This window comes from Xenopus laevis, chromosome 8S (genome assembly GCF_017654675.1).
Source record: "Xenopus laevis strain J_2021 chromosome 8S, Xenopus_laevis_v10.1, whole genome shotgun sequence".
NCBI classification, from domain to species: domain Eukaryota; kingdom Metazoa; phylum Chordata; class Amphibia; order Anura; family Pipidae; genus Xenopus; species Xenopus laevis.
This window is the reverse complement of record NC_054386.1, coordinates 102,141,257-102,166,339: the sequence shown is the minus strand read 5'-3', so window position 1 is coordinate 102,166,339 and position 25,083 is coordinate 102,141,257. Positions and strand designations below refer to the sequence as shown.

At 44.7% G+C, this 25,083-nt stretch overlaps 2 protein-coding genes across 23 annotated transcripts in view; both read left to right on the top strand.

Moving 5' to 3' along the window:
- Nucleotides 1-11,206, top strand: part of LOC108700413 (ubiquitin-associated protein 2-like) — a 29,812-nt gene extending 18,606 nt beyond the window's left edge. For 6 of the 22 annotated variants that reach the window (XM_041574569.1, XM_018233572.2, XM_018233570.2 and 3 more), the window contains 10 exons: nt 95-183; nt 679-732; nt 1,698-1,779; nt 1,972-2,189; nt 4,288-4,393; nt 5,407-5,526; nt 7,096-7,163; nt 7,670-7,867; nt 9,848-9,895; nt 10,688-11,206. In XM_041574569.1, coding sequence (XP_041430503.1) covers nt 95-183; nt 679-732; nt 1,698-1,779; nt 1,972-2,189; nt 4,288-4,393; nt 5,407-5,526; nt 7,096-7,163; nt 7,670-7,867; nt 9,848-9,895; nt 10,688-10,783 — 1,079 coding nt within the window. In that variant the 3' untranslated portion in view covers nt 10,784-11,206. The remainder of the gene's footprint in view (nt 1-94; nt 184-678; nt 733-1,697; nt 1,780-1,971; nt 2,190-4,287; nt 4,394-5,406; nt 5,527-7,095; nt 7,164-7,669; nt 7,868-9,847; nt 9,896-10,687) is intronic. The other 16 variants (XM_041574572.1, XM_018233575.2, XM_018233573.2 and 13 more) reach the window with 8 other exon arrangements.
- A 153-nt stretch (nt 11,207-11,359) lies between these two features.
- LOC108700417 (E3 ubiquitin/ISG15 ligase TRIM25) lies at nt 11,360-16,223 on the top strand. The gene has a single exon (XM_018233581.2). The coding sequence runs from the start codon at nt 14,475-14,477 to the stop codon at nt 15,777-15,779; it is 1,305 nt and encodes a 434-aa protein (XP_018089070.1). The 5' UTR covers nt 11,360-14,474; the 3' UTR covers nt 15,780-16,223.
- The last annotated feature ends 8,860 nt before the right edge of the window (nt 16,224-25,083 follow it).

Genomic DNA, 25,083 nt, shown 5'->3' with positions numbered 1-25,083 from the left:
ATTTTATTGCCATCAATCCATGTTTTTTTCTTTATTTGCCACATACATTACATTATTATATGTAGCAGTCACATGTGTTCATTATCTCTTGCAGGTAAAGCACCCCCAAATCTGCCTCCAGGTGTTCCTCCACTGCTACCAAACCCATACATCATGGCTCCCGGTCTGTTACATGCCTATCCTGTAAGTATCATTTCATTCTATGGCCCTACCCCATCAGTTCAAGACTTCAGATATTAAGTTGGTCTGTTCTGGAGGCATTAAAGGAGAAGGAAAGCTATCAAGGTAGTTCATTGCCAACAGATGAGCCACAATAGTGCAAGCTAGAACGCCATTTTTATTCTTTAGAATGCTTTTCCATACCTGAGCAAACATCTCTAGGCACTCTCTGTTTGTTTAGGATAGCAGCTGCCATATTAGCTTGTTCTGAAATTACTTCCTGCCTGAGTCTCTCCCTGCTCACTCATAGCTCTGAGCTCAGATTACATCAGACATGGGAGGGGGAGAGGAGCAAACTGAGCATGCTCAAGCCCAAGCCCTGGAGGTTTAAGCTGAAAACAGGAAGTCTGATACAGAAGCCCATGAGTACACAACCACTTTCCTCCATGTTTAAGTATTCTAGAGTAATGGCACCCTCCTAGTGCCTAGATGCTTATACTCGCTTCTTTTATTTCCCAGCCGCAGGTATATGGTTACGAGGACCTTCAGATGCTGCAGACAAGGTTCCCATTGGTGAGTACTGATTTGATGGCACAGCCGTCTCCTGTAAAGGGCAAGTCAACCCCAAAATAAAAATTTGCATAATAAAAGAACCTAATTCTAAGCAACTTTGCAATATACATTCATTACAAATTTTCTATGGTTTTAAAGTAATTTGTATATGTATTGCTATCGAAAGCAGCGTCTGTCTGTCCCTTTCTATTCTCTGTCCTGATGGCCAAGACTGTGGATAACCGTGTAAGACAAGGCAGCTGATTAACAGACCTGTCTTTGCTATTCAAAGCAGCATTTGCTTAATGTCTGGTTGTTACTTTTTAAACTACGTTGCAAAAGTTTTGGTCCCTCCGCAATCATGTTTACAAATAACTTTATAAGCACTGACAATTTTTAATGAAAGTGGAATTTTTATTGGAAAGTTGCTTAGAATGATTTTTTTTCTGCAAATTTTTATTTTGGGGTTGACTTGCCCTTTAATGTCCATTAAAGGGGAAGTTCACCTTCCAAACTTTTTTTTGTTTTGCGATTGTTCACTTTTTTTCAATTACTTGCCATCTTTTATTTTTCTACTATCTAAGTTTAATGTCCCTGTCTCTGATGTTTGAGTCTGACAGCTCAGTAATTCAGGTGCAGACTCTGAACGGTTACATTGAGTTGATCCATTTCTCAGCAGTATCTCTGGAGTATCAGCAACTATTGTATCAATTCTAACAGTTGCCTTTAATGACACTCAGGAATTGTGCTCAGCAGCGACAAATAACAAATGGATCAACTAAATGTATCAATTTAGAACAGTTTACAGGGTCAGCGACCCCTCAAGCTGCTTTAAAAGGTGAAAAATGACTTCAATATTAGAAAAACAGACGAAAAGTAATTGGGAAAAAGTCTATTTCTTTTAAACTATCTGAAACAAGTGTTGGGAAGGTGAACGACCCCTTTCATTTAGCATTGCCCACTAACAGAGCGAATTTGTGTTTTAGGATTATTATAGCATCCCATTCCCCACGCCCAGCGCTCCGCTTACTGGAAGAGATGGGAGCCTGGCAAATAACCCGTACTCAGGTAAGTCCTGGTGGAGCTGAATATTGTTGCACGTGACATGGACCCTAGAACCCCTGGCAAAGTATTCACGGAGCAGCATTTGCCATAACCCTAAGAGACAATGGGAGTCAATTGATAGAATGTGTGAGCTGATGCACCTGATGAAGAGCTTCGTGTATGTGACTTCTTTTCCCTTCTCTCCCCCCCGTGCAGGTGACCTTGCCAAGTTTGGCCGTGGAGATGCCTCCTCCCCAGCTCCTGCCACAACACTGGCCCAACCTCAGCAGAGCCAAGCGCAGGGACACCACACCACACAACAAACATTCCTTAACGCCGCTCTACCCCCAGGCTACAGCTACACCAGCTTGCCCTACTATACCGGCGTACCCGGGATTCCCAGCACTTTCCAGTACGGGCCGGCCGTGTTTCCAGTGAGTGTGCCTTACTCTTAGTAACCCGTGACTCCTGCAAGCTTGGGGGTTGTTGTGGGTGTGTGGGAGATGGTTGGATGTCCCTTCAAATGTAAATGCACCTTAGTTTGTGATGCTGCTGAATTTCCTAATGTTTCATCCTCCTAAAAGCCCATCATTCATTATACTGACCTTGAACTGTATTTTAATAATAACGCGTGAGTCTGAACTGTACTTCCCTGCAAATACTGTCTGATAACAAGCCCCAGTTAGATGTGCGGCACCAAAGTCCGGTGTATCTGTTATAAGTGAATCCGAGTGGATTCGGCAGTTTATCCAGGGCCAGGTCCAATGCATTTAACGTTGCCAACTGGGGTGCACCGAGGCGTAAAGAAATGGGGCTACCGGCTTGTGCCCAGGCAGGAACTGGTCACTGACTGACACGTCTTTCAAGAAGCAGGTCTGTTCTTACAATGAGGCGTTCTGAGGACCATCCGATTGGTTTTGGAAAGGGGGTGGGATTTTGGGGCCTCTGTTTTTGTTTTGTTTTTCCCCCTCTCTTCCACGGAGCGGTCATCCCCATGTGAAGCTGCAGTTTAGGGGGTGTGTACGTATTCCATTAGCAAGATGGAAGCTCTGTCCCAAGTGCAGGCAGCTGAACTACAGTACAACCCCCATTTTACGTTTTTCAGGGGACCAGAAAAAAATGGTGTAAAATCCAGGAAAATGTAAGTATCAGGGAATGTATTATGTATAATATACAGGTCTGAGCACAAAACAACAATGTAAAATGAGGGAAAACGTAGAAATACAGTAGAACCCCCATTTTACATCCCCTGATTTTATGTCTTGTTTGTAGCAAGTCTCAACGCCGGTCTCTTCTGTCTCTTTGTACAACATGTGTTGATATTTTTGCCACACTGTAAATATCGAAATAAAAAGTATTTTCAATAAACATTGGCCGATCTGCTCTCCTTGAGCCGTCCTTATTGCTTTGGGGGTTTTAGCCTCAGTCGTGTTTATGTTCGTAGGCCCCCAGTGGATTTATAGGTGTCTGGATAAGGGGCCCCCTGATTGCCCAGGATATCCCTCTGGTTATGGTTCAGTAAAGCTGTCGGAGAGGGAGGTGTTGAGGCAAAAGTTCAGCTTAGTAGAACTTTCCCGAGGCTTTGAGGCACCTGCCTGCTCCCTTAGTTCTGTGGAAGACTCTGCACTTGGCCAATTGCACTTCTCTCAACCTTCGGCCTCCTCGTCCCCATTTCACAACTTGAATCCCCCCCTTCCCTTGGAGGTGATGGTGTGCTCCACCTCCCTTCTGAGTTCCCCATTCACTGATCAGGGGAGACTATACTTTGGGGAGACACTCCAGGTACGTCCCACAATTCTCTCAGGTGAGATCCATGATAGTCTTCTGTATCTGCCACTAGTATTAGGGCAGTTGTTGGGGAGGGGGGTCGTTTTCCTTTAGATTTTTTTGCTTTCCAGTATTTACTAACGTGACGTTACTCGCTCTGCTTCTCACTAGCAATGGCCTCTTACTCACCTGTTGTGTCTCAGTGCCCTGATTCCAATGAGTATCTACTAGTACTAAGTCTCCCTGGATTGGTCAAATCTTACAAGTCCAGTTGGGTGAGACTTACACTTCTAGATACTGGAAAATATCACGCATAATCCTCTAGATACTGGTAAATATCACGCATAATCCTCTAGAGTCGGACATTCGCTCTTGTAGTGTTCTCACCCCATAGCCCATACAAAGAACTGACGAAGGAATCCAATATGGCGCCAGCATGTCGAGAGTCATGGAAGTATCACCGATGCATCAGCCTCGTGGGGTTACGGAATGCACCAAGTTGCTTAACCACTGCCTTCACATTGAGACTAACGAGCTTTCCCTAATCTTGCCCTAATGAGCCAGACAATGTCTCTGTGTTTGCTGCTTATGAGTAATGATCTGATTAAAGGCAAAGCTTGATCAGGCGGAGCGCTGGCAAATGACGAGGCTCTGTTTTAATTTTGGCTCAAGCAAATCTAATCTGTAGGGCAGCAAGTGGTTGGGGCACTAAACCATCCCTCAGCCAATCGCAGAGTCCGGCTCACATATCCGTTCTCTCCCCAGGTGGCTCCTACCTCTTCCAAACAGCACGGGGTGAATGTCGGCGTTAACACATCAGCCGCCGCTTTCCAGCAAGCGCCCAGCTATGGCTCCCATGGATACAACACGGGTAAGAGAAGCATATTCACCTAGTTGGGATGCGGAATGAAAGCCTTGTGGTCCAGCATCCCGGTTATGGGACTTTAAGGCACGTGCAGTAAAGTGACGCTGGACTGCAGTTTTCTTTTATGGTCACATGACTACCAGGAATATACTCTAGTACTGCCCTTTGTGTTCTTTAATTGGAAGGTGAAGTACCAATTCTCTAGTGATGGGTGGGACAATGACCACTTGAAGCCCAAATAATGAAGCAGATACTTTTCAGTTATGTGTTTCCTGCACGAATCCCTTTTTATTTATAGCCGTTCTCAAGTTTCCCCCGCAGAGATCTTGGCCCATTCCTTTTCATATCCCTGGCCAGAATGCCAAGAAATGATTGATTTCTGGTAGAATTTGCCCTTTAATCAGTATCAATTCTGTAGCTGCCTGTGCCTAGGACACGTCACTGAAGTTTTGAGGTCCCGAATGCCCAGGAATAGGTGGGATCTTTGGCACAGGTTGGGAAGAACTGGGGGCAGAATGCTGGCAATTGTAGTTTGTGATTGGGGCCCTTAGTCTGGTGTGAAGGGATTTATTTGGCTGTACATCCAGGATACCCCAAACTATAGTATTGTCCCTCCCAACCTCCTCCCCTCCTTTCTGGCTGATCACTCGCCTGTCTCTCTTCCTTCACCCCCTTTATCTGCCTCATTCCTTCCCTCTCCTGCAACTGAGCGTCTACTCCCCCTGGTGGCCTGAGCAGCAGCAGCAGGGGGTGAGCTCCTCCTCCTTCTCACGGGGATCCCCACATTCCCCCCAGACTGAGAGACTGAATTGGGAATCTGTCATGGCTGCTGCTCTCCCCTTATTACAAGTATGCCTCGCAGATCTGATTGTTTCTGACTGCCAGTCTCTGGAGCGGCTGCTCATGCCTTGCTTGTGGGCGGGACTCAGGGCTGGGTGGGAGTGGTTAGAGTTGGCATGGGGGCGTGGCTGTTGGCAGTGAGTGTCAGTTCCTGTGCTGAGGGCTGTGTCTGTTCGCAGGCTTTGATGACATGGGCCAGGTTTCCAGCGTGGGGGATTTCTGTAAAGTTGCATTTAGTGGGGCTTCTGCTGCTGCTCAGAATAAAGCTGCTGCTGTCGCCACCAATGGACCAGGCGCTGGTAAGTGCTCTCTGTCTTTCTGCTTCCAGCTCCGTTTGTTCCACTCCTGCTTTTCCCTTTCCTCTTTGCTTTTTATCCCGCTCCCCCCCCCCCCGCCTGCTTGTGCTTCCCGCTCCTTGGATTTGTGTTTACAGGAATGTCTCTTATTAATGGCAACTAAATCCTTCAGGGCCAGAGATCTATTGCCCAGGGCCTATCGTCGCAACCCTCATGGTGCTTTCTCCTTTAATAATATAAGTAAACATTAAAAATAAGTGAATGTAAAATTGATTCTAAGCACTTTTGTCATTTACATCTATTATTTATCTTGTTTTCATTAAAAGGTATTAAGGGATACATGTGCTGTTAAAGGGATCCTGTCATCAGAAAACATGTTTTTTTTTTCAAAACACATCAGTTAATAGTGCTACTCCAGCAGAATTGTGCACTGAAATCCATTTCTCAAAAGAGCAAACAGGTTTTTTTATATTCAATTTTGAAATCTGACATGGGGCTAGACATATTGTCAATTTCCCAGCTGCCCCTGGTCATGTGACTTGTGCCTGCACTTTAGGAGAGAAATGCTTTCTGGCAGGCTGCTGTTTTTCCTTCTCAATGTAACTGAATGTGTCTCAGTGGGACCTGGATTTTACTATTGAGTGTTGTTCTTAGATCTACCAGGCAGCTGTTATCTTGTGTTAGGGAGCTGCTATCTGGTTACCTTCCCATTGTTCTGTTGTTTGGCTGCTGGGGGGGAAAGGAGGGGGTGATATCACTCCAACTTGCAGTACAGCAGTAAAGAGAGACTGAAGTTTATCAGAGCACAAGTCACATGACTTGGGGCAGCTGGGAAATTGACAAAATGTCTAGCCCCATGTCAGATTTCAAAATTGAATATAAAAAAAATCTGTTTGCTCTTTTGAGAAATGGATTCAGTGCAGAATTCTGCTGGAGCAGCACTATTAACTGATTCATTTTGGAAAAAAAAAACTTTTTTCCCATGACAGTATCCCTTTAATATGAATGAATTTTGTTACAACAGCGCCACCTGCTGGTCAGTTTCCCACCAGTCTGACCAGCAAGTAGTCAAGGAAGTTGTCAGGAGAAAGAAAGAGGCTGATGTTCTTCTGCTTAGGAAAGATGTGAGAAAGGTTTCTAATTTTATTCCTAAGCAGAAGAACATCAGCCTCTTTCTTTCTCCTGACAACTTCCTTGACTACTTGCTGGTCAGACTGGTGGGAAACTGACCAGCAGGTGGCGCTGTTGGAACACAATTCATTCATATTAACAGTACATGTATCCCTTAATATCTTGGAATAAATAAATAAATAAAGAATGTACATTACAAAAGTGCTTAGAATAGCCCCCTCATCAATTTTACATTCACTTATTTTAAAGGTTTACTTTACATAGAAACATTGAAAAAAAGACACTCGTCCATCAAGTTCAACCTTTTAACCTGCCCAACTGCTAGTTGAAGGAGTATAGCTGTAATACTGGGGGACACTTTTGTGGCTCCATTTTTTTTTTGCCTCCTGCTGGACCCCCCTAAAATCCTTCTCTTTCCCCCCCCCCCCCCCCCCCCCACAGGGGTGTCGGTGACTTCCAGCAACACAGGAGTCCCTGACATTTCCGGCTCGGTCTACTCCAAAACGCAGGTAGGTTTCATTCCCCATTTTGGTTAGTGGCGCTAATCAGCCCGTCTCTGGTTACACTAAACCAGGGCTGCCCAAGAGATAGAGGGGGATCTCCGACGTTTAGCTGATCTGTCAACAAAGGCTTGTCTAAATCAGCGGCCTGCGTCTTGCTTTTTATTCACATATTTATTATGTTACATTACATAGAAATAGTTGTTTGTTAAATTTAGCAATATAAATTCTCTCAATTCAATGTAATAGTTTCCATGGAACAGAATGCTAACAATACTTATGGATGTAGATCATAATGGGACAACATCACTAAAAGTAGACCCTACATTAGTAAAGTGTGGGCGACTCCTGCTGTAGATGAATTGCTACTGTCAGTGTCCCCCTGTTTAACTGAATGGGCTCAGACTGCAAGTGATATGACACTGAGTGGCCACTAGGGGCAGTGCATGGACAAAGCTGCTCATCTATTAGGCCCTTGGCTAGTAGACTGATGTTTCCCTCTCTTGCCTCCTCAGCAGTCCTTTGAGAAGCAGGGGTTCCACACGGGCACACCGGCCACATCATTTAACCTTCCCTCTGCCCTGGCAAGCGCGGGCCCCATCAACCCGGCCACAGCAGCTGCCTACCAACCGGCTCCCTTCATGCACATTCTGGCTCCGCACCAGCAGCCTCACTCTCAGATCCTGCACCACCACCTCCAGCAGGAGGCTCAGGTAAACCTGGAGCAGCAGCGACCACACAAAGGCCAATTCTCTTGGCCAATGGAAATGATGATGTTGCAGGGGAGGAGCCATTTCACACACAGACCAATAAACAGCGAGTGCTACACAAGCTCAGTAGATAATATGGAGGTACAAGGGCAGCAAACAAGCTCTAGGCCACCCCCGTGCAAGTAATAAGGGATGGGTAATTAGTTCATTTATCAATCGTGGTCTTTATCATCCAAGCATTTCATTTTCATGTCCAGGGCAACATCATGGGCTTTAGTAGCTTTAGCGCATCATTCAGAACGGGACATTACACCCCCCCCCCCCAACTGTAGGATTGGTATCAGCTGGGGTAGGACACACTGAATATAATGTGTTAGATCTACCGCTCTCCCACAACTCCACTTTCACTGCAATGGAACTGCTGCTCCTCCGTCGACCCGGAAAGGTCCCTTAGCAACTGTAGAAGATTCACAGATCCGCACACACTATTATCTGCAGTCTGGGATGTGGCCCCTCGTTGTATTAATATACCACCAAAATGATCAACGTTTTGGGGGATTTAACCTCCCGTCATCAAGGATACAATCTCAAGTGTGATACACCCACCTATATGTGCAATACCCGCCTTTTCTCCCACAATCCAATTCCTTAAACATCAATTAAACATTTAATCAATTCCATAAATAGGGTATAGATCCCATCACATTGAGAAAGTCTCATCATTCATAGTGACAATCCAATCGTTTTATTCAGTGTATCCTAATAAATAGTAGAAAAAGCATTAGAAAAATAGTAGAAAGATATATCGACCATATTAATTACCCATAATTGGTTAAAAATAGGGATGCACCGAATCCAGGATTCGGTTTAGGATTCGGCCTTTTTCAGCAGGATTCAGATTTGGCCGAATCCTCCTGCCAGGCCGAACCGAATCCTAATTTGCATATGAAAATTAGGGGCGTTGAAGGAAATTTCGTGACTTTTTGTCATAAAACAAGGAAGTGAAAAATGGTTTCCCTTTCACACTCCTAATTTGCATATGCGAATTCGGTATTCAGCCGAATCTTTCGCAAAGCATTCGGGGTTTCGGCCGAATCCAAAATAGTGGATTTGGTGCATCCCTAGTTAAAAATGACCGGTAGTGAGTAATTGTTTCCACCACCAGACTCCTTAGTTACACCCGGGTATTTCTCATCTGAAATGAAACAGGAAAATAAAGAAAGAAAAGGGATCCGTTTAATACCATTCCGTTCAAGAAAACAAAAGTCTCATTGAGGCCCTTTGGTGGTTTATTAATAAAAAGAGGGGCCACGTCCCTGACTGTGTGTGTGTGCGGAGCTTTGAATGTTCTACAGTTGCTATAGGACATACTGAAGCCCTGCACACTCCATAGTGAGGATATAGGGGTAAAAGCATACCTCCCAACTGTCCCTTTTTCGGAGGGACAGTCCCTCTTTTGACAGCTCAACCCGCAGTCCCTCATTTGTACTGGAAAGTCCCTCTTTTCTCTGCACTGAACAGCCGGAAAAAGAAACCAAGTTTCTCACTTAATTGGCTTTTAGCAGAGAGCCCAGAACAGCTAACAGGTGCAAATAAGATACTTTGTAACAATTTTGAGACACAAAAACACAGTTTAGATAAGGAGAAATATTTTCAAACTTTCATAACCTGCCAAATTTTGTAAAACAAACATGGTAATTAGGGGGTGTGGCCACAGAAAGGGGTGTGGTCAAAAATTGCTGCGCTACGTGCGGGAAAAAATTTTTTGTCCCTCTTTTTACTTCCCTCTTTTTACTTCCAAAATGTTGGGAGGTTTGATGAAAGTGTCATTTTATATATTAACATTTGGACTCTTTGCTCCCATAAGTGGCACCGTGGCCTGTTCATGCCCTCGCTCTCGTGGGTTTGGCGCAGTCTATCCGGTGCCCTTCCCATGCTGAATGTCTGTCCCTTTATTTTGCATATCCGGACACTTTGCACCAGCTGCCCTATATGCAGATTTTGTGTTACCACCTGCTGCAGGATGATCAGGTAAATCCCAACTGCACCCCCAGCACAGGGTGGAGAGCTCAGGGGTGTCACAGACCTGCACCCCCTCTTTCACATGTTCTTTCACTTCACACTCACTGCTGTGCCACAAGGTTGCCCTGTTAGTCTGGTGCTGGCCACATAGTTACTGGGAGGCCATTTCTGCTTCATTTCACATTCATTATAATCATGATTTTAAAGGGTAAGTCTGCTTGGTATGAATTCTCCCAGAATATTCCCATCCCAGTGGGGGAGTCTCTGTATCCGTACCTCAGAAATATCTGCTTCGGATTGGTCTGTAGGAACCATAGGTGAAAAGACAACACATATTAAAACTTTAAAATCGCTTTATTTAGAAGTAACTTTTCTTGCGCTCCTCTTCAAAAAAGGTGATCCATTGTGCGGCGCTCGATTTCTCCTCCCTGGTTGTCTCCTATAAGGAGAAATCAAGCGCCGCACAATGGATCACCTTTTCTGAAGAGGAGTTTCAGTAAATTATTTCTTAATAACTTGGCGACTTTAACGTTTAATATGTGTTGGTGTATTTTTCGTAGCAAACTAACGATTTTTTTAACAAATAATGTTGCTGTTACTGGTCCTTGAATAGATACTAAGTGAATGAAGCAGGAACTGGACTGCAAGGGCCGTAGGGAAGAAAAGTGACAGTTGCACCGTTTCACAATCTGCATTTAACTTGGAGCGAGTTTCTCCTCCGACGTTGGTTTTACCAGTAGGACAAGTTCAGCCGCACCTTTTTCGGCTCAGCTAACTGGAGCGTTAACCCTTTCTCCGCAGAGCGGCGCCGGACAGCGGAACCAAGGTGCCTCCATGACGCAGAAATCCCAAGCCAGCAAATCGGCCTACAGCAGCTACAGCTGGGGGAGCAACTAGCCGCCGGCCACTGTTTGCCGGACAGAGACAAGAGGAGCAGCAGAATCCCAAATCTCCCCCGTCTCCATCCTCCCTCTTATATGTAATATAGAATTTGTATTTTTTTCTCTCTCCACATTTTTCTGCAGTCTGATATTGAAATGTTTGCAATTTTAGGGGAGGGATGGTCTTTATTATTATTTGTTTTTGTTTTCATTTATATATATATATATATTTGTTTCTCCTTTTTATTACCTCTTTTTGCAGAGGTAAGAGAGGGGGAAAGGACCTGCCCCTCTCCAGCGAGCGCTCTCTGTATACTTAGAATGGATTGCTATCAAACCTCCATTGTATGATTAATTAGTTGACGTGGTTTTTTTTGTACTGTGTTCTAAATTTAATGGATAAATGTCTTGTATATATAAAAGGAAAAACACAGCTGCATTTCTGTACAGACTTGGATTCCTTTTTGACCCTCTGCAGCCACCAGACTCCTCGTTCCAATATCCCCCCCACCCCACGACTCCAGCGCTAATGTTTTTATATGTGACAAATGCAGTTTTTTGGGGTTTTTTAACATAAATTTATAAACACATGATCCTCCTCCTTCAGATTTAGTTTCACACCCAGTTCTGTTACCTATTGGCTGCTTGGGTCATATCACTGCCCATGTAAGTCCTGCCTTATTCGTACCTGATCCACAGGTGGAAACCCCCATCTTATGTTGTCTCCAAATTGCCCAAAACGGGGAAAGACCACATGGTCCTAACAGTTTATTGAGGTCATGGATTAGTTGAGGAATCACTGAGACCTAGAGTAACTCAAATAGAATCAAAGCTTTATAGAGTTGCGATGGACAAGCTTGAGAGAGGCTCGAAGTCCCTCTTCCATCTTCCACTTTAGTATCTGATAACCCTCAGCTACTTCTCAAACTGCCGCCTTATCCAACAAAGAACCCGTGTTCCACCTCCACCATCAAATTCCACATCATTCCCTGCCTATAATCCCCGGAGATCTTCAGCTTCTACCAGCTGCCTAGTAAGTCTTCCCCCCTTCTTACCTAGTCTGCAACTGCTTTCCTACTATCAATCCTACTGCCACCAGACTAGAGCTTCATAACTCATCTGTAACGGCTTCTGTGTAACCCTTGCCAAACCTTTGTTGTTAAACCAGTTCTCCTGTTCTCTGCTAGATCCTGCCTCTGTCATAGGGAATGGAAAAAACAGGAGTTCCAAAAGATTTACTCCAGGGTCTCCATCATTTGCAATATTTTATTCACTGAAAAGGATTGGTCCTGAGGAGGCCCTCTATGGAAAAGGAATACAGTCCTATGGAGAGGGAGTAAAGTCATGGGGTCTCTATGATGAGGGAGTACAGTTCTGGGGTCTTTATGGAGATGGAGTACAGTTCTGGGGTCTTTATGGAGATGGAGTACAGTTCTGGGGTCTTTATGGAGATGGAGTACAGTTCTGGGGTCTTTATGGAGATGGAGTACAGTTCTGGGGTCTGTGTGGAGAGGGGGTACAGTCCTGGGGTCTCAGTGGAGAGGGAGTGCAGTAATGTCGGGGTAATTGCATTGGTGCAATCCAGTTTTGCAATTGCTATAAGTCTACATCATGACATCAGCAGATTATGGAGCTTTGGTAACAAATTAATTCTAAAAGGCAAATCCAGACACATGTTGAAAGTTCAATTGTAGGTCTTTCTCTGTACAATTCCCAGTAGTGCTACTTTATTCTGATTAACATATTTCCTACCCTGCCTGTTCTTGCTGCCTCCCTGTCCCATCCTTGTATTCTGCCTTGGATACCTCTCTCTACTGGACTGTGTCGTTCCTGCTTTTTCCCAACAGTCAACTTCTGTCTCTGACATTCAGGTTAAAAAAGGTCACACGTCCCTGACCATTATCATCTCCTCATACTGGTTTCAACTCGTATAAATATATGTAAAAAGTACAAAATGACAAGAAACACAGCTTTAATATATATTCAAAGAACTTAAATCAGACCTCAGGTGGCCAAAAAAAGAAGTAACCAGGTGTAGGAAATGGAAGCAGACTTTAAGGAAAGGGATATTGTTGAGACTATTCAAGAGGCAACTATCCTTTCTTCGCAAAGAGATACCGGAGTCGGTCCTATTTCCTACATTGTACATGATTCCTCGTAATCACACAAGACCTTGGCACTGCCATAAGTGTATGCAGAAAAACCTTCTCCTTCCCAGATAGAATCACAAGACGGCCATCCATTTCCAAACCTCTATAGCCAAATCCAGTAAACAATCCAAAAGAAGGATGGAAAAGTGTCTGGAGAAGATTGGTCCTGCAGCTCAAGCAAGTTCCTCGGCTTTCCAGAAAGATTCTCAAAGATGGACACTTGAGATTAAAGACACAGTAACAATTGTAAAGGTTTTTAGAGCTCTATGTGTCCAACAGAAAAATATATATATATATTGGGGTCTCTATGGAGAGGGAGTGCAGTAATGTCAGGGTAATTGCATTGGTGCAAACCAATATTTCAATTGCTATAACTCGACATCAGCAGATTGTGGCGTTTTGGTACCAAATTAATTCTAAAAGGCAAATTTAGAAGGTTCAATTGTAGGTCTTTTTCTGTACAATTCCTAGGTGTGCTACTGATAATAACCATCTTCAAATAAATATTGTAATGAAACAGAGAGGGACAGCGAGACAGAAGGGACGTCTGGTTGAGGGTTGAGAGATATTTACCCTGTTATAAAGGAATGGGACAAGGCACCTAAGATTTGGTTATAGGCAGATATAGAGGCAGAAGCTGAAGAAGCAGCATTTAAAGACACAATGGACAGGCAGAATTTACTCTTCATAAGTAAGAGTTCCCAGATGAACATTACCAGTGAGGATTCAATACGGAAATGCCATGGCAGGTGAAGATCTTAACAAGTAGGGTTTGGGGGGGGGGGGCAAATGCTGCTGAACAGCCGTGCAAGAGGTGTCCAACATTATTACCAGGGTGGGGAGAAATGTTCCTTAATATTAGCCATCTTTATTCCTGGAGTTCAGATCTGGGTTACCTGAGCATGATTGATCGAGAAGAATGGTCCCTACGCAAGGTGGTATAGTTAGAGGTGGGGACACCTGAGATAGACATGACATGCAAGGTTCTGCTGTAATGTACCAATATCACATGTGCTGTATGTATAAATGTTGGTCATATATTTGCCTTTCCTCCCCCGGCCACTCCACCCAAGGGTGTAGCAAAGATCTACCAGGAAGGAGCAATGACCCCCATATACACACAGGTGCAGGTATGGCCACGTATAGGGGCAACATTGTATATTGTGTAGTAGGAATAACAAATTGATCTAAGGAGGTTGTTGTCCTTCACCTCCAAGGCAGAAGAAAAGAACTGGGGAACAGAGATAGAGACAGAGAATATATCCCAGGGGAAGAGCTAAGCTCTCTTCTACTCTCCTGCCTCCAGAGAAAAAACAAAACCCTAAAATCAGGTCAGACCTACAGTATTAGGAAAGGTTTTTCCATAACTGCTAAATCTCTTTCTAACAAAGTTAAAAAAAAGGCTACACATATTTCTAAAAGCAGGAAATAAAGGAGCCAGTTTACTTCCTCTTCCAACACACATAACAGAACTCAGATAAGCAGCTGCAACGAGTTAAACAGATTTTCCGGCAAAGCAGTTACTTTCAGTTTCCCGTTCTCTTCCTGGTTTCAGCGATGGCGACCGCTAGTGTGAGATCTGAACTGAGCTGCTCCGTGTGCCGAGAAATTTATACAGACCCAGTAACTCTGCCGTGTGGCCATAACTACTGCCGAGTCTGTATTGGGAGAACATGGGACTGGCAGTTGGGGATAGAGGAAGATCCTTCGTGCCCTCAATGCAGACAGAGATATGGGAAACAACCTCAACTGATCAGAAACGTGACTCTGTGTAACATAGCAGAGAAATTTCATCTGACTGATCCACAGAATGGCTGGACTGGGATCTTCTGCACTTACTGTGACTCCCCTGTAGCTGCTGCTAAATCCTGCCTGCACTGTGAGGCTTCTCTGTGTGATTATCATGTGAGAAAACACAGCAAGTCAGCAGAACATGTATTTACTAAACCCAAAGCTTCCTTTAAGGACAGAAAATGCTCCGTACACAGGAAGATGCTGGAGTTTTACTGCACTGAGGATAATACCTGTATCTGTTCTTCCTGCTCACTGCATGGAGATCATCAGTGGCACAATGTGGAGTCGTTGAGTGAGGCCTCTAAGTGGAAGAAAGAGAAACTAAGGAAAGTTCTGGAGAAACTGAGCCCAGAGAGAGAGGAGACTGAGGGGCAAATCCAGAGACTGCAGAAGCGCAGGAGAGAAGTGGCAGAAAAATCAGCAGGTCAGACAGTGAGAATCACTGCCCTGTTTAGAGACATCAGGCAACAGCTGGGAGCCCTAGAGAGGCAACTCCTGAGTGACATCTCCAGGGAACAAGAGAAGGCTTCTCACAAACTCCATGATCTGATCCAACAGTTGGAAATAAAGAAGGACGAGCTGTCCAGGAAGATCCGTCACATTGAGGAGCTGTGCAACATGGCAGATCCACTCACTGTCCTACAGGAACGGGAATCAGAGAACTCTGAGCACTCACAATGTTATGACTCTGATGGGGGTGATATAATGGGCACAATGGCGTATTCATTTTCTAGGGGTCTGGGAATTACGTATAGTAAGGACACACACAAGCAGGTAGGGAGAGATGATATAGAGGTCCCTGCTGTAGAGGATTTATATGTGGATCAGGTGACCCATATATTACTCACAGGCTTAACTGAAATAGGGACTTTAGTTATGCAGATGTTCCATTCTGAGGGTGTTCAAGGCATGTTAGTGGGCAGGAATATGGGCACTACAAATGTCTCACTATTCTTGGACACAATGTACATTAATAAAAGAACCCAAAGTGGTGAGAGCACCCAGAGTAGTCGCTCGGCCCATGAATACTGGGACATGGTGGGATGTTATAGTGGTGGGAGTCTCTAGAGGAAAGGGAAGGCTGTGGCCGAGAGGTCCATGGGGACAATAAAGCAAGAGCACATAGGTGGCCCTTTAATACCCCAGCAGCAGCATAGAGGCCTATTGTCCTTCCTAATTCACCCTGAAACAACTAATACACCATTCACACCCACCCCCTTTAGACATTTGCAGAATTACAGGGTAGAGATGGCACTGGATGATATATACTGGGACATTACATGTGAAACACACGTCACTGATCTGTAAAGAAAAAAATCACAATCAAATGTTACTTTATATAATAAAAACAAATTTCCGTGTGATTCCTATTTATATTCCTGTTTGAAAAGGGGCAATTAATACATGGCTAGTACCACTCCATTACTGAATGGGATTCTATTTGCTATCGTTTTGTTGTCGAGACGCATTTGTTTCCAGTCTTCACTTATAGGCAATAAATCATTACAAACGTTTCTGTATTTTTATTTAAAGGAGAACTCAGCCCCCCACTAATAAAACCCCCTACCGAATGACCTACACAGTCCCCTCTCCTGCCCCCCTCCGCATAGGTGGGGAGTAATCCTTTACTCACGTATAGGTGCAGAGTAAACTCAGTGGAGCTTGTGGGTACCATCTTCGTTATTCTTCTGGTCCTCTTCCTTCCCTTCAGCAATTTCAATCACTTTTGGCACTCACTTCCCGAAAAAACCCAAAGAGCCAGAAGATGGCGCCCAGGAGATCCGCTGCACTTACTTTGCACTGGTAGGTAAGTAATGGATTAGGGGGATTTATAGGAGTTAATATCTATTTGGGGGGGGGAGAGGAGACTATGTAGGGTACTGGGTTTGGGGGTTTATTAGTGGGGGGTTGAGTTCTCCTTTAAACTGGCTCCACCCATCTACCTTTTCTAATTGTGCAACTAGGTACCGCTAATGAGTCCCAGCCCCAAGGAACAGGACACGGCTACTAATCTCCCTGTGTGGCATGAGCCTATCTCAGTGGGGTGCAATGTTTCCCAGTACTGGGTCAGGTGCCACATTAAATCATGACGTGGGGAGGCGCCAACCATCAATCTGACTGGTGAGACTTTTAATTCCACGGGTTTGAGGTTTTTGCCATTAATCAGACGTGGCCTGGAACTGACCCGTAGACCACCTCTAGTTCTGATTGGGAAAAATAACTTCAGTCCTGATTGGATACAATATTTATGTGATACTTCAATCCTCCGTGTCCAATGAAGGGGCTCGCCCCCAAATGTTACATCACTTGTATCTAATCAATACACGGCCTTGTTGTGCTGGTTTCCATTCTACTTGTCATAGTTCCATCATTGACGTTGCAAACTCTCATTAACGTGACTCCAATGTGTTGCAGGTTCCAGTATCAGATATCTGTGTATTGTATTAGGCACATAGAGGAGGACTGGGCAATGGTTGTCCCCAGGCTGCAGAGAGGAGCCTTAGACAATCCACTAATAGAAAGATTCCTGTTCCAATAGACCTTCCCTCCAGCCATTGCAGATCTAGGGCCAGTTATGGACTCAGGGGATTCTTCCATACGAAGCAGAAGATTCATTAGTCAGGTCCCTTCTCTGATCAGAGTAGGTTACACCCCAGGTTCCAGCACCCATTGGGGTTAGAACTAAATACTGGAATCTGCAATCCATGAAAATACTGTACAGTTATCCATTAAAGGTCCATGGAGTGATTGTCTAACTGCATATAATATATGGCACATTCTCTACTTGGAAGAAGGTTCTTAGTGGGGTTCCTCTGGGCTCGATATTGGGTCCACTTTTATTTAACTTGTTCATTAATATCTGTATAAATAAGTCAAATAAACTGGACTTTTGCTGTTTTTCTTTTCTTAAAGACATTTCACCAGCCATCCAACTGGCTTTCTCAATTCATCTTCTGAATTGAAAAAGTCAGTTGGATGACTGGTGAAATGTCTTCAAGTCAAAAAAAACACAGCAAGTCCAGTTGATTTGACTTATTTCTACAGATATACCATGACCTGGATGAACGAGAATCTTCACAAACGTATTCATTAATGACTTAGGGGAGGGGATTGTAAGTAATGTATCAGTGTTTGCAGATGAGACAAAACTATCAGCCCAATTAATTCCATCCAGGATGTGGCACTTGCAACAGGATCTTGACTAACTGGCAATCTGGGCAGCTAAGTGGCAAATGAGATTCAATGTTGATAAATGTAAAGTCCTGCACCTGGGATGTAACAATATCCACTTATACCCTTAATGGGACTGCACTAGGCAAATCCATAATGGAGACGGAGCTTGGAGTCCTTGTAGATAATAAACTTGTCTGTAGCAAGTAATGCCAGTCAGCAGCATCAAGGGCAAATAAGGTCTTGACTTGTATTAAATGGGGCAGAGAGTCACGGGAGGAGGGGGTCCCACTGTATAGAGCACTGGTAAGGCCCCATCTAGAATATGCCCTACAGTTTTGGTCTCCAGCACTCAAACAGGACATTATTGTATTAGAGAGGGGACAGAGAAGGGCAACTAAGCTGGTAAAGGGAAAATCTTAGCTATGAGGAAAGACTGGCCAAATTGGAGATGTTCACTCTGGAGAAGAGGCGCTTAAGGGGTGATATGATAACTATGTATAAATATATAAGGGGATCATATAATAATCTCTCTAATGATTTATTTACCTGTAGGTCTTTCCAGCTGACACAAGGTCACCCATTCCGATTAGAAGAAAAAAGGTTCTGCCTAAATATTGGGAAGGGGTTTGTTACAGTGAGAGCTGTGAAGATGTGGAATTGTCTCCCTGAATCAGTTGTACAGGCTGATACATTAGATAGGTACAAGGAAGGGTCGGATGCTTTATTCACCAGTAGCTCCTCCCAGCAGACAGGAGAGAGCCAATGAGATTAGAGGAGGGAAAGGGGTGTTACAGGGAGAGCTGGGAAGTGAATCAGGGGTACAGGCTGACACATTAGATAGGTACAAGGAAGGGTCGGATGCTTTATTCACCAGTAGCTCCTCCCAGCAGACAGGAGGGAGCCAATGAGATTAGAGGAGGGAAAGGGGTGTTACAGGGAGAGCTGGGAAGTGAATCAGGGGTACAGGCTGACACATTAGATAGGTACAAGGAAGGGTCGGATGCTTTATTCACCAGTAGCTCCTCCTAGCAGACAGGAGGGAGCCAATGAGATTAGAGGAGGGAAAGGGGTGTTACAGGGAGAGCTGGGAAGTGAATCAGTGGTACAGGCTGATACATTAGATAGGTACAAGGAAGGGTCGGATGCTTTATTCACCAGTAGCTCCTCCCAGCAGACAGGAGGGAGCCAATGAGATTAGAGGAGGGAAAGGGGTGTTACAGGGAGAGCTGGGAAGTGAATCAGTGGTACAGGCTGATACATTAGATAGGTATAAGGAAGGGTTGGATGCTTTATTCACCAGTAGCTCCTCCCAGCAGACAGGAGGGAGCCAATGAGATTAGAGGAGGGAAAGGGGTGTTACAGGGAGAGCTGGGAAGTGAATCAGGGGTACAGGCTGATACATTAGATAGGTACAAGGAAGGGTCGGATGCTTTATTCACCAGTAGCTCCTCCCAGCAGACAGGAGGGAGCCAATGAGATTAGAGGAGGGAAAGGGGTGTTACAGGGAGAGCTGGGAAGTGAATCAGTGGTACAGGCTGATACATTAGATAGGTACAAGGAAGGGTCAGATGCTTTATTCACCAGTAGCTCCTCCCAGCAGACAGGAGGGAGCCAATGAGATTAGAGGAGGGAAAGGGGTGTTACAGGGAGAGCTGGGAAGTGAATCAGGGGTACAGGCTGATACATTAGATAGGTACAAGGAAGGGTTGGATGCTTTATTCACCAGTAGCTCCTCCCAGCAGACAGGAGGGAGCCAATGAGATTAGAGGAGGGAAAGGGGTGTTACAGGGAGAGCTGGGAAGTGAATCAGGGGTACAGGCTGATACATTAGATAGGTACAAGGAAGGGTCGGATGCTTTATTCACCAGTAGCTCCTCCCAGCAGACAGGAGGGAGCCAATGAGATTAGAGGAGGGAAAGGGGTGTTACAGGGAGAGCTGGGAAGTGAATCAGTGGTACAGGCTGATACATTAGATAGGTATAAGAAGGGGTTGGATGGTGTTTAGCAAGTGAGGGAATACAGGGATATGGGAGAGAGCTCTTAGTACAAGTTGATCCAGGGACTGGTCCCATTGCATCTTGGAGTCAGGAAGGAATTGGAGTCGGGTCAGGAGGGTTTTTCGTCTTCCTCTGGATCAACTGACAGTTAGGCAGGTTATATATAGACTTAAAGGAGAAGGAAACCCCCAGGGCGCTAAACCCCTCCCCCCTCCCCTGTGCTGCCCCCCCTCCCTCCTCCCCCCTGGCCTACCTGTCCCCCTGGGCAAATGCCCCTAACTTGTTACTCACCCCTCTGCGCAGGTCCTGTCCACGGAGTACGCAGTCGCCATCTTCTCCCACGCGCGTCTTCTTCCTGCTCTGATCGGCGTTTTCTGGCGCATGCGCAGTAGGAACAGGTACCGGTACGGCTCTACTGCGCATGCGCCGAATGTCACAAAGTTTTCCGATTTCACTTCGTGACATTCGGCGCATGCGCAGTAGAGCCGTACCGGTACCTGTTCCTACTGCGCATGCGCCAGAAAACGCCGATCAGAGCAGGAAGAAGACGCGCGTGGGAGAAGATGGCGACTGCGTACTCCGTGGACAGGACCTGCGCAGAGGGGTGAGTAAAAAGTTAGGGGCATTTGCCCAGGGGGACAGGTAGGCCAGGGGGGAGGAGGGAGGGGGGCAGCACAGGGGAGGGGGGAGGGGTTTAGCGCCCTGGGGGTTTCCTTCTCCTTTAAGGTTGAACTTGATGGACATGTGTCTCTTTTCAACCTCACTTACTATGTTACTATGTTACTATGATTACAGACATGAGCACTGGATTTTTTGGGCACAACCACAAAGGTTACAGATAAGTGGCACTGACATTAAGGGGTTATTTATCAAAATCCGAAAATATCAGAGTAGTTTCTAAAAACTACTGCGACCATATCCACACAGGTTTTTTTTCTACCCTTATTCATCAATACAGTTTTCCGAAAATTTCCTGTGGGGGAAAAAATTGTGAAAAAAACGAATTGTACGAATTATATGGATTTGATGCCCAAAAACCCAGATTTTTTTTTTGGATTTTTTCCTGAAAACCACAAAATCTTTTGATTATTGCATGAAAGCCAGTGCAGATCAGGGTCTTTGGGACTTCTCCCCAGTGTCGGATTGGGGTGCTTGGGGTCACGGTCGGCACCCAACACCAGAACAAACACTAAGCACCCTGGTCTCGGCTCGTGCTTCACCAGTAGTGTGACCACCTTTGGTCTTGGGAGGAGCCCTCGGCTACTTGGATGCCACCAGAACTTAAATAAGAGGTGCAAGGCGAGGGCTTCTAGACAGGCAGAGGGGCACAACTGTAATAAAGTCTTTGGGCAGAAGGCTGTAGTACAAGGCATTAGGCAATAGAGTAATCAGATCAGGCCGGGTTGGGGCAGGCATAGAATAAACGTAGTCAGGCAGGCAAGGGGTCAGGACAGTGTCAGACTGACCCACAGGGATACCAGGAAAACTCCCGGGGGGCCTCAGGCTGCTAAACATTTGGCCTATTTCTATGAGAACAAAAAGGCTAAATAGATGGAATAATAGATTATAGTCTGTAAAGAAAAGAGACTAGGAGAAGAGGTTGAGTGAGGAGAGGAAGCACAGTAGTACTTAGAGTGGCCCCTGGTCTAAGGATTTGGGTGGCCCCTGGTGTCCCAGTCCAACACTGGCTCAGGATACAGAATGTAAATTCGTTAAAAGCCAGGCAGGGGTCAAACCAGGTCATCAGAATCAGAATCAGGTTGAAACAGAATAGAACAGCTAACAGCACCAGGAAACAAATCCTATAACGGGCAATGATGAAGTAACTGAGCTTCGTTAAATACCCATTTCAATTTCGCGCCAATGCGCCAGCGCGTCAATAAAGCCCACGAGATGCAGGCACGCGCGTCCTAAGTACAGCGCCGTTTCTGGGGAAGGAGCCGCCTGAGGCGGCTCCTTCAATGCCGCCCCCTGCACCGACTTACCTGTCGGCGAGGGGAGGCAGGAACATGATTGCGGAGAGCGCAATTGCGCTCTCTCGCAATAGCGCAGCCGAATTTCCGGTTTAAAAAACGGAAATTCGGCTCTTAAAGGTGCAGGAGCGGCTTTTTGCCGCCCCTGGAATCCTGTCTGGCGCTGCCGCCTGAGGCCAAAGAGGAGCGTCCCTGCCGCACCACTGGAACAGCAGGTAAAATTTGTATTACACTTGGGGCCCACCAGGAAACCTCATCTCAAGGGCCCACATCGCCCTCAGTACAAAATAGCGCCCACAAATATGGCACAATGATTGGGTTTGTTAAACAAGGGGCACAATAATGAGCATAAGATTCTAATGCACATCCATCCATTTTACATTGTCAGTAGTCATTGACCTTTACAGTGGATCTGCCATTATCTACATTATCTACATCATTATCTACATCATTATCTACATAATCTACATAATCTACATCATAATCTATATTATCTACATCATAATCTACATAATCTACATTATCTACATTACACCTCACTGACCACTTTTCCTTTCTTCTCTTATATGTGATAAAAGATCAATAATGTGCTCTAATATATATTTCTAAATAATAATCACGTCCCCAGCAAGCGCCACTTTTAATCATCTCACTGTAGATTAACTCTTCCATTCCTCGTTTACTATATTAGTTTACCAGTGAAACTTCCTTTTAAAGGGGTCGTTCAACTTAAAGGGAAACAGTTGCTGGAAAACATGTTTTTGTTTTAAAAACACATCAGTTAATAATGCTGTTCCAGCACTGACATTTGTTTTTTAAAAGAGGAAACAGATTTGATTTTAATGTTGAAATCTGACATGGGGCTAGACATATTGTCAATTTCCCAGCTGCCCTAGTCATGTGACTTGTGCTCTGATAAACTTCAGTCACTCTTTACTGCTGTACTGCAAGTTGGAGTGATATCAGCCCCCCCCCAGCAGCCAAACAAAAGAACAATGGGAAGGTAACCAGATAGCAGCTCCCTAACACAAGATAACAGCTGCCTGGTAGATCTAAGAACAGCACTCAATAGTAAAATCCAGGTCCCACTGAGACACATTCAGTTACATTGAGTAGGAGAAACAACAGCCTGCCAGAAAGCAGTTCCTTCCTAAAGTGCTGGCTCTTTCTGAAATCACATGACCAGGCAAAATGAGCTGAGATGCACCTACACACCAATATTACAACTAAATACACTTGCTGCTTCAGGAATGACATTTTATATTGTACAGTGACTTATTTAAACAGTGTCATTTAGAAATAAAAACTACATCATAAAAATCACTTTGACCGAATCACTTTAAAATTAACTTTTAGTATGACGCAGAGAGCAGTAGTGTCACTAGAGGGGGGCGGGCCCTGGTGCAGCCGGGCCCCGCCCCCCTCCATACGGCTGCATTTTCAGTGGCGCTCAAGCTGCCGGGGGGCCCTGAGGGGGCGGGACCTGGCCCGCTCGCACCCCCTGCTCCCCCGGTAGTTCAGCCACTGGCAGAGAGTGATATTCTAAGACAAGTTGCAAGTGGTATTCTTTTTTTTTATTAATTGTGTCTTTTAGATTAATTAGCATTTTGTTCAACTTTTCAGTTTGGAATTTCAGCACTGATCTGGTTGCCGTGGTCTAAATTACCCTAGCAACCAGGCGTTGGTATTTTATATACTATAAAAATAAAAAATGAAGACCAACTTAAAAGTTGCTAAGAAATGTCCATTGTATAACATAATAAAAGTTAACTTAAAGTGGACCCGTCACCCAGACAGAAAAATCTGTATACTAAAAGTCCTTTTTAAATTAAATATGAAAGCCAATTTCTTTTTTTTATTAAAGCATTCATAGCTGTTGTAAACTCATTTAAACATCTCAGCTGTCAATCAAATATCGCTGCCCCTCCTCTATGCCTTAGACAATTACTTTCACTTTCCATTCAGCACTTCCTACATGTCACTGCTCTTCCCACATTCCCCCCAATCTCTTCACCATTTAATTGTGTAACCAGGACATGGGGATGGACATCAGGTCCCCCATTCTGGTGCACAAACAAGATTCTGGGATGATACAAGACTTGTCTTATTAACAGTGTCCCACAATATGGCTCCTGCCTGCTTGTTATAATTATGAATTCCCAGACTGATGGAAACAAGATTCATATAATTTATACATTATAATTAAAGTTAATTTTGCTTGACTAATGTGATATAATAGGATTTGGAATCATTTTGTTTGGGTGACGGGTCCCCTTTAAAGGTAAACTACCCCCAAGAGGTTAAAAAAACTTGTAACTTTTATTTGCTCGTCCCCACCCTAGCAACAGTGAAACAAAGAACATTTATATAAATGATTTAATAGCTTTTTTGTATTTTTGTTTAGTCAGTCAGTACCTGTGCCAACTTCTGTGATGCTGCAGCAAGTAAAATCTTTAAGTTAGGAATGATGTGCCACCTGGGAGACTGGAGAACTCATCTTCCTGATGTGCTGCTGAATTATTTTATTATGAGAATAGCAAAATAACTAAAGCAAGGGCCTAGGGGTCCACCAAAGCTGGGGCCCACCGGGTTTTTCCCCGGAGCCCCGGCAGGCCAGTCCGACTTTGCTTTTCCCATTGATTTCTACATGAACTCGGCAGGTCTGAGTTGAAGTACTTTTTTATTTGGACTTTAACCTCTGGGTTTAATAAATCCCAAAAAATTCGAGTAAAAAACCCACTAATTACTCGAGTTTTCGGCATTTGGACTTTAATAAATAACCCCCAAAGTGTCCCCAGCACTGAAACCTGATAGACAGTCTCTCCCATGCAGACGCACAGACATATTACACTGGTTACGCTACTGGTGGTGAATTAAATATTTGACTGCCTATATTCTTTACATTTTAGCACAATATTTAAAGGGATACTGCCATGGGAAGAAAAAAAATTTCAGAATTCTGCACTGAAATCCATTTCTCAAAAGAGCAAACTGATTTTTTTATATTCAATTTTGAAATCTGGCATGGGACGAGACATATTGTCAATTTCCCAGCTGCCCAAGTCATGTGACTTGTGCTCTGATAAACTTCAATCACTCTTTACTGCTGTACTGCAAGTTGGACTCATATCACCCCCTCCCTTTCCCCCCCCCCCAGCAGCCTTACAACAGAACAATGGGAAGGTAACCAGATAGCAGCTCCCTAACACAAGATAACAGCTGCCTGGT